Source organism: Stomoxys calcitrans, chromosome 1, assembly GCF_963082655.1.
Source record: "Stomoxys calcitrans chromosome 1, idStoCalc2.1, whole genome shotgun sequence".
Lineage (NCBI taxonomy): Eukaryota > Metazoa > Arthropoda > Insecta > Diptera > Muscidae > Stomoxys > Stomoxys calcitrans.
Genome location: NC_081552.1, coordinates 238,682,455 through 238,696,451, shown reverse-complemented (window position 1 = coordinate 238,696,451; position 13,997 = coordinate 238,682,455). Strand labels below are relative to the sequence as shown.

Here is a 13,997-nt window from a genome sequence, read left to right as displayed (position 1 = left end):
CTCTCTCTCTCGGGGAAAAATGGCATTTCTTTTGTTTGATTTACAAATTCCTCAGGGGGAGGTCAAGGAAATAGGAAAGTTATCTACCAAAAAGTCTCCCTCTCCATCTTGATGTTAATTCAAGTTCATGTCACAAAGTCATATCAACTTATGCGCTGTCACTTAAGGAACATCTCACCCTCCTTAATGGTATGGGCGCTAGTTGGCGTTTAGGGATAAGCATCACTTCATATGCTCAATGCCAACTCTGGGGAGCTCTCTCCTACCTCCATGGGTGGGGTGTTGGGAAAGGTTGGGGGAAAAACAACCAACAACACATGAAAGATAGGAACCAAATATGCGTCAAGTCGAAGGAAAAAAATTTGAGTATATAAACAAAGGCAAATATTTATGCGGATATGGTTGTGGACATATAGAGTACTACATGCCTGATAACTAACCATTAGTTTTCCACCAAAAACAACAAAAAGGAGCCTGAAAACTCACCAAACTAACATAAGCTGCGATTTTGAGAGTGTTGACATTACCTAACACCAGTGCCACCATTACAGCATTACCGCCACCATCACCGCCACTATGAACATCGACATATAGAACTTAGCAGAGGAGGAATTTAAAAGGTTTTCAACAAAAAGGCCTTGTAGAACCAAAGAAAATACATCATGGGCCCTTTGGTACGATAGCAGAAGCGTAATTTTCTCTGAACATTCCATCAGAAAACAGCGGGAGACTTCTCTTATATCAATGAGGAATGTATGATTCAAGATCTGTACAGTGATACAGCTATTGGGAGCCAAGTGTTCAGGTTGATGAGAGAGACTTTTTCGTAGAGATTTTTTACAAGATTCAAAATCTCACTGGTGACAACAAAATTAGGTACAGGACATGCACCGCTGGATAACTTCCATTAAAGATCTCGTTGGGATCCAAACCACTCTAACCCTTTGCACACTTATGGGGACCTATTGATTCTCAATTTCCGAAGGATTCATTGAAGAATAACTCAAAAGTATGCCATTGCACAAAGCATTGCCTTTGAAGTTCAATAACAACTTTTTTAGCCTTACGCGAATGCCGAGCCATACATCTCTTTTTTTGAAAACCTATACAAATAACGTTTTTTTTTAAGATGTAGTACCCTCTGGTGGTGTTTAATAGGTCTTTATTAAAGGCCTTGCAAGATTTTCGCCCCTGGCAATAGACATAGCACAAGTACCAGCACCACTGTTGTTTGTAACAAATGATGGCGTCAAAATTGGATCCTTTGGTGTTATGCGCCGCCATACATTATGGCTCTGAGACAACAAAAGACATAGTTTGACTTATAAAGTGTTGCTGGCACACATACACGTTAACAGTCATGTGCAATACCCGGCATAGAATTAAAGTGATTACATGTAGAGAACAAACGAGGGAAGGGAAAAAATTATATGCGTATAAGACTACTTAATTCAGCCTGGCTGAATAAGAGTTTCTTTAGAAACAAACTTCAATTCAGCCTGGCTGAATAAGAGTTTCTTTAGAAAAAACTTCAATTCAGCCTGGCTGAATAAGAGTTTCTTTAGAAACAAACTTCAATTCAGCCTGGCTGAATAAGAGTTTCTTTAGAAAAAACTTCAATTCAGCCTGGCTGAATAAGAGTTTCTTTAGAAAAAACTTCAATTCAGCCTGGCTGAATAAGAGTTTCTTTAGAAAAAACTTCAATTCAGCCTGGCTGAATAAGAGTTTCTTTAGAAAAAACTTCAATTCAGCCTGGCTGAATAAGAGTTTATTTAGAAACAAAACTTCAATTCAGCCTGGCTGAATAAGTTTCTTTAGAAAAATCTTCAATTCAGCCGGGCTGAATAAGAGTTTCTTTAGAAAAAACTTCAATTCAGCCTGGCTGAATAAGAGTTTCTTTAGAAAAACTTCAATTCAGCCTGGCTGAATAAGAGTTTCTTTAGAAAAAACTTCAATTCAGCCTGGCTGAATAAGAGTTTCTTTAGAAAAAATTTCAATTCAGCCTGGCTGAATAGGAGTTTCTTTAGAAAAAAACTTCAATTCAGCCTGGCTGAATAAGAGTTTCTTTAGAAAAAACTTCAATTCAGCCTGGCTGAATAAGAGTTTCTTTAGAAAATCTTCAATTCGGCCTGGCTGAATAAGAGTTTCTTTACAAAATCTTCAATTCAGCCTGGCTGAATAAGAGTTTCTTTAGAAAATCTTCAATTCAGCCTGGCTGAATAACAGTTTCTTTAGAAAATCTTCAATTCGGCCTGGCTGAATAAGAGTTTCTTTACAAAATCTTCAATTCAGCCTGGCTGAATAAGAGTTTCTTTAGAAAATCTTCAATTCAGCCTGGCTGAATAACAGTTTCTTTAGAAAATCTTCAATTCAGCCTGGCTGAATAAGAGTTTCTTTAGAAAAAACTTCAATTCAGCCTGACTGAATAAGAGTTTCTTTAGAAAAAACTTCAATTCAGCCTGGCTGAATAAGAGTTTCTTTGGAAAATCTTTAATTAAGCCTGGCTGAATAGGAGTTTCTGGTTAATTTAGCATTTAAACACTCTTCACCCATCTTATCATACCATCGTGCTTGGAATTATTTTACTTGCTCTACTAAGAAATAAATTGTCCTAGGTATGCTCTATGCCATATATGGATAACCAAATGATTGTTACAGCTGAGCCATATTGGGTAGCCTCGAACTAGAAACCAACAACCGGAGGGGGCAAACCAAGACAAACGACCAAATAACAGAGTGTCAAACAAAAAAGACAAACAATTTCTAGATAAAGTCGTACAGACAGACTGAAGTAATGTTTGTCATTATATTGCTTAGAAGTGAAACTACATCTAACAGTGCCATAGCCTGTTCACTGGAAGTCTGAGTGTTTGCTTTCATGCCTGCCTGTCTGGCTGCCTGCCTACCACAATGGGTATGTTTGGTATTCTAAGCTTGATGTAGTATACCTTTTGTATGCCCCAAACACATGACAAGATCTGTAAAGTAAAGTGGCGCAACAAATCGCATTTGTTTAAACTAGTCAAAATAGGAATTCATTTTGTTTGTTAGTTGGCTGTTTGTCCCATCAAAGACTAAAATTGGAATTGGTATAAATAATAACATACGGTAAGTGAGTTCTATGGTGTTACAATTCTAATTCACATCGCTTGTCATGTTTGTAATGATCCAAGCTTAGTCGGAGAGGCATGGGGAAGATTATTAGGTAGGTGCTAAACAAAGTTTTTGGAATGAATAGTAAGAAAAATATAGCAAAAATTCTACTTCAAGGATTTATTCGTCGAGATGGAATTTTTATACAAAACTTTGCCAAAAATTTAACTCTGGCAGAGTTGTAAGGAGATTCAGCAGGATTCTGGATAACGATTTCTTCTCCTACTTCAGATTTTCTACGAGATTGTCAAATATATTTAGGTACTCTACATACCCACAACTGGTAGGCACAGTATAGAGCTCGCTTTTATATACAAACTAGCTGGACAGGGCCCGCTCTGCTCCCCGCTCTGCGCCTTCCTTTACTTTATATGGAACAAAACTATCCTTTGCAAATTCATTTTCGACAAATAAAGAGCTTTTAGTAAACTACCATGCCTTGTCTAATAGCATAACAATATGTATGCCTTTATCTGAATCCCCTATTATCTTTATTGGCTTACAAATGCGCTCGAAGGGTTAAGGGTCATTTAAGTCATTGGATGTTAGATGCACTCCACTCTTCAAATACTTTATTTAAGCCCGATATTCCCCTGGGGATTTTGGGTCTTCCGAAATACTTCTCATTTGAGCCCCATATTGCCATAATCGGTAAATATGTATGTCCGATTTGGGGGAGTTTTAGGGGGTGGGGTACTCCCCCAAACACTTAGCTGTTACTTTTAGCTTGCTTTAGAAAAATAGTGTAAAAAAGTATATTTGATTAAAGTTCATTCAAGTTTTATTAAAAATGCATTTACTTTCTTTGAAAAAATCCGCAATTACTTTTTGGGCAACCAATACTTTCAAATACCATTTATTTAAACCCCATCTTGCCATTTGTTTAAGGAGAGTTTATGGAATGAGGCATCCCCCAAATACTTGGTTCTAAAATTGGTTATCAAATTCGATTTTTATTTTCAAATACAATTCATTTGAGTCACATAATGGCATGGGGACTGATATTTCGATGGTCAGAAAAAAAAAATGTTGTTTGTGGGGTATTTTGGAAAAAGTGGTCTACCCCTTTTCCCAAAGAAACTTTGTTCCGAAATTGGATATCAATTCTTGCTCTATACCCCACTACCTTTCAATTAAGCCCCACATTGTCATGGTCGGTAAATATGACCGATTTAGAGGTGTTTTGGCGATTGGGGTGGTCCCCCAAACACTAAGACCTGAAAATATATCAGCTCTATGCTCTATTCTCATACATTTGAACCCCATAGTGAGCCATTGGCCTCAAAATTGGATATCAAATTCGTTTTCTAATCTCAAATACCATTCATTTAAACCGCTTATTGCAAAAGCCAGCAATTATGTCCGGTTTGGGGTATGGACCCTAAAAACTATGAATATCGAGCTTCACTATCTTGAAGAGCCACATTGTCTTGGTGAGCAAATACGTCCTACTTGGGGGTTGTTATGGTGGTGAGACGTCCCCTAGACAATTGATCCCGAATGTTGATGTCAGATTCATGGTCTATTCCCAAATATCCTTCATTTGAGCTCCATTTTTCCATAGTCGGCAAACATGACCGGCTTTGGGGGGTGTTTTGGGGTGTGTTTTGGGGGATGGGGCGGCCCCTCAGTGATTTGGCTTTGAAAATATATATCGGATTCGCGTTCTACTCTAAAATACCTCTTATTTGAGCCGAGCCTCATATTGCAATGGTCAGTAAATACTTTCTATTTAGTTGCCCAAAAAGTAATTGCGGATTTTTTAAAAGAAAGTAAATGCATTTTTAATAAAACTTAGAATGAACTTTAATCAAATATACTTTCACACTTTTTTTCTAAAGCAAGCTAAAAGTAGCAGCTGATAACTGGCAGAAGAAAGAGTCACAAGCTGTGAAAAAATTTGGGTGGTGTTATGGGGTTGGGGTGGCCCCATAGACACTTTTCCCGAACATTGATATCAGATTCGTGGTTTACTTCCAAAGACCTTTCATTTGAGCCCCATATTGCCATGGTCGTAAATTTGTCCTCTTGGGGGATGTTCTCGGGGATGGGCGGCCCCCCAAACACTTGGCCCCACATCGGGATATTAGATTCGTATTCAGCAAATACCTACTATTTGGTTGGTGTTATGGGCGTGGGGTGGCCCCATAGACACTTTTTCCGAACATTGATATCAGATTCGTGGTTTACTTCCAAAGACCTTTCATTTGAGCCTCATATTGCTATGGTCGTAAATTTGTCTTCTTTGGGGAATGTTCTCGGGGGGGTGTTCATCCGGATATCAGATTCGTATTCTACACTCAAATACCTTTCATTTAAGCCCCATATTGCCATGGTCAGTAAATAAGTCCTGTTTGGGGGTTGTTTAGGTTTAGGGGTGGACCCCCAGAAACTTGGTCCCAAATTTGGATATCAGATTCGTATTCTACTCACATTTGAGCCCCATTTTTTCATAGTTGGCAAACATAACCATTTTGTATGGTGTTTTGGTGACTTGGCGTTGAAAATATATATCAGATTCGCATTCTACTCTAAAATACCTTGTATTTGAACCTCATATTGCAATGGTCAGCAAATACTTTCTATTTGGGTGGGGTGGCCTCATAGACACCTTTTCCCGAACATTGATATCAGATTCGTGGTTTACTTCCAAAGACTTTTCATTTGAGTCCCATATTGCTATGGTCGTAAATTTGTCTTCTTTGGGGGATGTTCTCGGGGATGGGCGGCCCCCCCAAACACTTGGTCCCACATGTGGATATTATATTCATATTCTACACTCAAATACCTTTTGTTTAAGCCCCATATTGGCATGGTGAGTAAATAAGTCCTGTTTGGGGGCTGTTTTGGGGAAGGGGTGGACCCCCAGAAACTTGGTCCCACATTTCCATATTAGATTCGTATTCTACTCGCAAATACCTTTCATTTGAGTCCCATATTGCCATGGTCGGTGAATATGCCCGATTTAGGGGTGTTTTGGGTGTTGGGGTGGTCCCCCAAACACTTGGTCCGACAATTGGATATCAGATACGTTTTCTAATCTTAAATACCTTTCATTTGAGTCCCATATTGCCATGGTCGGTAAAAATGTCCGATTTAGGGGTGTGGGTGGATCCCCAGAAACGTGGTCCCACATTTCGATATTAGATTCGTATTCTACTCGCAAATACCTTTCATTTGAGTCCAATATTGCCATGGTCGGTAAATAAGTCCTGTTTGGGGTGTGTTTTGGGGAAAGGGTGGACCCCCAGAAACGTGGTCCCACATTTCCATATTAGATTCGTATTCTACTCGCAAATACCTTTCATTTGAGTCCCATATTGCCATGGTCGGTGAATATGCCCGATTTAGGGGTGTTTTGGGGGTAGGAGTGGTCCCCTTAACACTTGGTCCGACAATTGGATATCAGATACGTTTCCTAATTTTAAATACCTTTCATTTGAGCCCCATATTGTCGTGATTGATGTATATATATATTTGGTAGGTTTGGGGGGTGGGGCGCCCCCCTAGGTACCCGATCTGAAATTTGGATACCAAATTTTTGTTTGTAGGTTACTATAAGAGAGCACACAAAATGTTGCTTAAATCTCACGACCCATCTCCGAGATTTGGCATTTCTAAAAATTACGGTAAGGGGGAGGGACCGCCCCCCCTTCAGATATCAAAAATGTAGTACCCTATTTTCACCACGGAATCATTATGCAGCATCTGTGCAAATTTCAAGAAATCAGTTCAGCCGTTTCTGAGTCTATAAGGAACACACAAACAAACGAACACAAATTGATTTTTATATATAAGAAGAAGAAGATAAGAGATAAGAAATACTCACATTCCTCATTCTCACACAATTCATCAGACTAATGTAAATTTTGTCTGGAAATTTTAATAAACTAAAGAAATACCCCTTATAAACTTTCTTCAATTCTAATGTAAATCACCTAGAAATTTTTTATTGTTATGCCAGAAATTCTCGACTATGTCCTCGCACTCTCATTGCTTTGCAACTCAATGGGGCTAGTTGAGATTTTTATCCGTGTATAAGTAGTATGTCCAAGATGTTATTTTTTGCCATTGAATTTTCCTTTGTCACTTTAGTCAAGGCAGTTATGGACACAAGACTGTAATTTGGTTTTTGTCAAACATTGACATTTACAGTTTGATAATAACATAGAAGAACTTTGAGATTCCATAGAACATTGTGGTTAGATGTGCAATTTTGCATGTGATGGTAAAACAGCAAAAAAATACCATTGAAAAAATTTTAAGAAAAGTTTTCACAGCTGGAGTTCAAAATTTAACTCCATCATAGGAAAGAAAAATACACTGATACAAGATGGCTGTATTGATTAAAAACATTGTATTTGTAAAAAGTTTCTCCTAGAGAAAATATTGGGTTGCCCAAAAAGTAATTGCGGATTTTTTCAAAGAAAGTAAATGCATATTTAATAAAACTTAGAATGAACTTTAATCAAATATACTTTTTTTACACTTTTTTTCTAAAGCAAGCTAAAAGTAGCAGCTGATAACTGACAGAAGAAAGAATGCAATTACAGAGTCACAAGCTGTGAAAAAATTTGTCAACGCCGACTATATGAAAAATCCGCAATTACTTTTTGGGCAACCCAAGAGTAAAGTTAGCCATACCCAAACTGGTGTTAGTTTTCAACAAACAAAAAGAATGGGTTTGCAGTTTACTTTACTCCAGATTTCTTACTCTTCTCCAGCAAGCTTCAAGGCATGCAATAAATTTACTTCATCTTAGGGTATACTTAGTTTAAATCGAAATTACTATTGTATTCTTTAATTTAAAGGAGGAGCAATTCATCCTTCTCAGTTCACATCTTACCAAATATGTTAATATTGTTTGGTCTTTCAACTAAACTTACCTGAAAAGAAGGAAATAAAAATTATAAATTAGGCAAACAGTTGTGGAAAAATAATAAACATATTTTTTAATATTGAGTACATTATGTATATTATTGGGTTGCCCAAAAAGTAATTGCGGATTTTTTAAAAGAAAGTAAATGCATTTTTAATAAAACTTAGAATGAACTTTAATCAAATATACTTTTTTTACACTTTTTTTCTGAAGCAAGCTAAAAGTAACAGCCGATAACTGACAGAAGAAAGAATGCAATTACAGAGTCACAAGCCGTTGAAAAAATTTGTCAATGCCGACTATATGAAAAATCCGCAATTACTTTTTGGGCAACCCAATACAACAAGTAACTAGAGGCTCAAAAAGTCAAGATCCCAGATCGGTTTATATGGCCGCTATATCCGATTATGTACAGATTTGCGCCACACTTAGCACAGTTATTGAAAGTCTTAATAAAACACCTCATACAAAATTTCAGTCAAATCGGATGAGAATTGCGCCCTCTAGCGGGTAAAGAAGTCAAGACCCCAGATCGGTTTATATGGCAGCTATATCAAAACATGGACCGATTAGAACCATACATAGAGCAGTTGTGGGAAGTGATACCAAAACACCACAGGCAACATTTCAGTCAAATCGAACGAAAATTGCGCCCTCTAGAGGCTCAAGAAGTTAAGATCCAAAATCGGTTTTTATGACAGTTGTATCGAACAATGGACCGATTTGAACCATACTCAGCGCAGTTGTTGGAAGTGATACCAAAACACCACGTGCAAAACTCCAGTCAAATCAGAAGAGAATAGCGCCCTCTAGAGGCTCAAGAAGTCTAGACTCAAGATTGGCTTATATGGCAGCTGTATCAAAACACGGACCGATTTAGCCCATTTACAATCCCAACCGACCTAAACTAATGAAAAGTATTTGTGCAAAATTTCAAGCGGCTAGCTTTACTCTTTCGAAAGTTAGCGTGCTTTCGATAGACAGACGGACGGACATGGCTAGATCGACTTAAAATGACATGACGATCAGGAACACATTGACTTTATGGGGTCTCAGACACATATTTCGAGATGTTGCAAACAGAATGACGAAATTAGTATACCCCCATCCTATGGTGGAGGGTATAAAAACTTGCTAATTACGGCCCGGCGGAATCTTATATACCCTCCACCATGGATCGCATTTGTCAAGTTCTTTGAATGACATTTTCAAATAGAAAAACACCACCTCCAAAATTTCAGGCAAATCGAGTAATAATTGCGCACCTTCAGAGGCTCAAAAAGTCAAACTGGGACATCGGTTTATACGGCAGCTATATGAGTTTATTTACCGATTTGCGCCATACTTAGCACAGTTGTTGGAAGTCATTACAAACCACCTCATGTAAAATTTCAGCCAAATCGGATGAGTATTGCGTCCTCTAGAACCTAGAGAAGACTAATCAGGAGATCGGTTTATATGGCTGCTATATCAGGATATGAATTGATTCATATCAAACTTGACACATTTGTTGAAAGTCATAACAAAACACAACACGCAAAATTTCGGCCAACTCGGATATGAATTCCGCCCTCCAAAAGCTCAAGAAGTCAAGACCCAACATCGGTTTATATGGGGGCTATAGCAGGATATGAACTGATTCGTACCATACTTAACACAGTTGTTGAAAGTCATAACAAAACTCAACACCCAAAATTAAGCCAAATCGGATATGGATTCCGCCCTCCAAAAGCTCAAGAAGTCAAGACCCAAGATCGGTTTATGTGGCAGCTATATCAGGTTATGGACCGATTTCAACCATTCATAGCACCATTGTTGGAAGTCACAACGAAACACGTGATGCAAAATTTCAGTCAAATCGGATAAGAATAGGGCCCTCTAGAGGCTCAAGTGGTCTAATCGAGAGATCGGTTTATGTAGCGGCTATATCAGGTTATACACTGATTAAGACTATACTTGGCACAGTTGTTTATAGTCATACCAGAACACTTTATGCCAAATTTCAGTCGAATCGGATAGGAATTGCGTCCTCTAGAGGCTCAAAAAGTCAGACCCCACGTCGGTATATATGTCGGCTATATCAGGTTATGGACCGATTACAACCATACTAAGCGTTATAGCTGGAAATCAAAAGAAAACACCTCGCGTAAAATTGGATAAGATTTGAGCCCTCTAGTGGCTTAAGAAGTCAAGATCCAAAAACCCAATAAAGTGTATATATTCTTGATCGTCTCGAAATTCTTAGTCGATCTAGCCAGGTCCGTCTCTCGATATCACGATAGCGGTGGAACGCGCGCAAGCTAGCTGCTTGAAATTTTAAACAGATACTTCCTATTCATGTAGGTCATTGGGGTTTCGGCTGGGGCCATATCGGTTCAGATTTAGATATAGCTCCCATATGGACCGATCTCCCGATTGGACTTTTAGATTCCCGCAATTTTTGTTCGATTTATGGTTCAAATCAGTCCATAACCTGAGTATGGTTCAAATCGGTCCATAACCTGATATAGCTGTCATATAAACCCATCTTTGGGGTCTTGACTTCTTGAGCAACTAGAGGGCGCAATTGCTAACCGATTTGGCTGAAATTTTGCCCAACGTGTTTCGATATGACTTCCAACTACTGTGCTAAGTATGGTCTAAATCGGTGCATAACCCGATATAGCTGCCATATAAACCGATCTTGAATCTTGACTTCTTAAGGCACTAGAGGGCGCAATTCTTATCCTATTTGGCTGAAATTTTGCATGAGGTGTTTTGTTAAGACTTCTAACAACTGTGTCGAATACGGTTCAAATCGAAACATAACCTGATGTAGCTGCCATATAAATCGTTCTGGGATCTTGACTTCTTGAGGCTCCAGAGGGCGTAATTAATTTCCGATTTGAAATTTTGTACAACGGGTTCTCTCATGACCTTCAACATACGTGTCAAATTTGGTTCGAATTGGTCTATAGCCTGATACAGCTCCCATATATGGGTTGCCCAAAAAGTAATTGCGGATTTTTTAAAAGAAAGTATTTATTCAAATATACTTTTTTTACACTTTTTTTTTAAAGCAAGCTAAAAGCAACAGCTGATAACTGACAGAAGAAAGAATGCAATTACAGAGTCACAAGCTGTGAAAAAATTTGTCAACGCCGACTATATGAAAAATCCGCAATTACTTTTTGGGCAACCCAATAAACCGATCTCTCTATTTTACTACTTGAGCTCTTAAAGGGCGCAATTCTCACTCGAATTGGCCGAAATTTTACACAATGACTGCCACTATGGTCTTCAACATTGAATTCAATTATGGTCCGAATCGGACTAAAACTTCAATATTACATCAATTATTTTCTTTTATCCTTTATTTGCCTAAAAGGAGATATGGGGAAAAGAACTCGACAAATGCGATCTATGGTGGAGGGTGTATAAGATACAGCCCGGCCGAACTTAGCACGCTGTTACGTGTTTTAATTGATTTTTTTTCAATTACATTTTCAAAAACGGTGATTGATGTTATCATTTTTGTGATTGAGGCATTTTTAATTAAAAAATTAATCGACCCTATTAATTTCGTGATTAAAACTAAGTTTTATTTTTTTCTGTGTATATGAATGATCACCATTACATTACAAGTCGATTTACTTTCATTTTTTTATAAAAAAATCATTTTCATTTTTTTCTTAAATTAAAAATACATTTTTATTAACGTCATTTCAAGCTACATATCAGTGATCACTTTTCACCATCCTGCGAAGGCCACAATGCAAACACCTCTTTTTCCTCCGTAGAAAGGGAAGGACAACCAAATACCCTACGAAAGGTTTCCGAATGTTTGGTGGGAGTATTAACACGAGCACAAGCATCATAGCTATAAAAATCGGCCATGGGATGATAACCACAGAGAGGTGAACAAAACAATTGGGCATAGTGAAGAAAGAACACCTTCTCCTTGGTATAGGCCACATTACGCAACAACACAGTTTGGCTTAGTAGCTTCGAATGGTGGGTGGCAAATGTGTTGTAGGCCAATTTCAAACCGGCCAAATCATCAACAACAGGAGTCTTTTCAAAGTCATCCTCCTCCGAATCGGCCTTGACCACACTCATTAGATCCTTGTAGACACCATTGCCATCGATGTGTATGTGACGTGAATCAAATGCCTTGGTAATTTCATGGGCCAAGAAATAGCCCAAGGAACTGTAGATCAGGGTCTCATCCATACCATTTTTATAGAAAGGCTCCTGCAGCAGCGTCAAGGGCATGTATACAATGTTGAGCTGTGGATACAGGAAAGGCAAATGATAGGGATACCATTTCTTGTCCCCCTCGCCTACGGGGGTTCGAGAGTCCAAATACTGCAGGGAATCGCGTCGATAGGTATTCGTAAGAGTGGAGTGGTGTATGTTAAATTTGAAGCGATTCAAACGCAAACGATTGCCATAATACTCCGAGGCCAAGAAGTGTAGATGCTGATAGTAGAGTTCCACCTCTTGGGTAGATTTGTCAAAAATCACCAACTGCAGGCTATCCAATTTCTTGAGCATATGGTCGACTGTAGCAGCAGGTAGCTGAGCAGAATTTTCCTTAATGTTCTGGTGGAATTTCAATTTCAAATTTGCAAACAACTGCTGTATGACCGGAATATCCTCCTTCACTTCAGGATGCAGACTGCCATGAAGCCATTGCAAAATTAAAGGGAAATTCTCTCGAATATTTCTCACTGAATCCGGCTGCAGGTGAATTCGATCATATTTCATTAAATATATCAAAAATTTCATTTGTATGTAATCGCATAGCAGATCATTGTCATATTCACTGAGGAAGCTGTAGATTCGATGTAGATATTTGACACTTTGCACATAAAGCTGCATTTGGGGATCCACCAAGCTATTCAATAGAGTCTGCAGATACCTAGTGAGCCAAGGCATATGCAAATCCTTGAGAGCTATCAACTTCGATGCGGTTTCAGTGAATGGTTTGATATTCTGATACAGGTAGTTGAAATCATCTCCCTCCTCGGCCTTGACCAAATTCATGGTAAAGGTGCTTAAATTGCCTTGAAAATAGGCCAAAGTCTCCACAGTGTCCTCATTCACCAAATCATCCAAGACAAACACCTGTTGCTCAAAATCGTAGAGATAGGACAAGGGAGGCATTTTCAGTTCAATGGCTCCCCTGGAGGGATTCACTTTGCTTTGTCGCACCATTTCCCTAAAAAAGATATCGTTAAAGCCAAATTTCCTTAGTCTGGCCAACAGCTCAATCCATTCGATTTTCCATTTCCAATTCTTAGTCTTCTCTGTCTGCTCTGCCGCTTTGGAGGTATTGCCCTCCATCAGTGACCATTCGATGTCCTCATAAGCCCTCATCCATTTTAAATATTCCAAGGGCTGCGGATCCTCCACTGCTGTATAGGACACATAATAGTTGTTTAGTTCTCTTAGAAATTTGGGTTCACTTACACTGTGCAATGTTTCGAGAACTTGTGCTGTGGTATTTTGGACTTTCTCCTCCAGAGTCTTAATGTGCTCATCGCCCTCCCATTTGTTGCAGGCAAAACTGTAGAAATCTCTACAAACTTTAATGCGGGGATTCATGCTATCCGCAATGAGCTTGAGACGTTTTTCATTGAATCCCATGAGAATTTCGCCACCGCTGCTGGAGTTGTGCAGCAAATGGCATAGAAATAAAGCCAGGGTCATAAAACCCTGGCCTTTGTGGGGCGGCATTTTTTTTTTTTTGTAATTTTTATGAAATAAAAGAACGGAGGTTTGTTATGCCGCTGATGTTCTCCAGATAATGACGACTTTGCAACTGATTATTGTGTTTTTAGAATTTTACTTTAATTGCTACAAAATTGTATTGATTGAGGAGGTCTGCCTCTTATCTCTGTCTCCTCGGTCAGAACAAAAATACACTGGTCTGCAGCGAATACAATGGGTTTCGAAAAACACCACCATAGGGCGGAAGGTT

At 38.6% G+C, this 13,997-nt stretch overlaps 2 protein-coding genes across 4 annotated transcripts in view; both read right to left on the bottom strand.

Moving 5' to 3' along the window:
• The window catches only part of LOC106092389 (serine-rich adhesin for platelets), an 829,314-nt gene that overhangs the window by 134,537 nt on the left and 680,780 nt on the right, over positions 1 to 13,997 (bottom strand). The window lies entirely within an intron of this gene.
• LOC106089695 (membrane metallo-endopeptidase-like 1) lies at positions 11,364 to 13,576 on the bottom strand. 2 transcript variants are annotated; one of them, XM_013255646.2, is made up of 2 exons: positions 13,487 to 13,576; positions 11,364 to 13,428 (listed from the first exon to the last, which is right to left on the bottom strand). In XM_013255646.2, exon 2 carries the CDS (start codon positions 13,391 to 13,393, stop codon positions 11,756 to 11,758), a length of 1,638 nt encoding a protein of 545 aa, XP_013111100.2. In that variant the 5' UTR covers positions 13,394 to 13,428; positions 13,487 to 13,576; the 3' UTR covers positions 11,364 to 11,755. The 2 variants fall into 2 exon arrangements, with proteins under 2 accessions (XP_013111100.2, XP_013111101.2); XM_013255647.2 differs by having other exon boundaries at positions 11,364 to 13,431; positions 13,487 to 13,573.

What these genes read in the sequence shown, in the direction of transcription:
- LOC106089695 (XM_013255646.2), bottom strand. Translation starts at nt 13,393, where the DNA reads ATGAGGGCTTATGAGGACATCGAATGGTCACTGATGGAGGGCAATACC.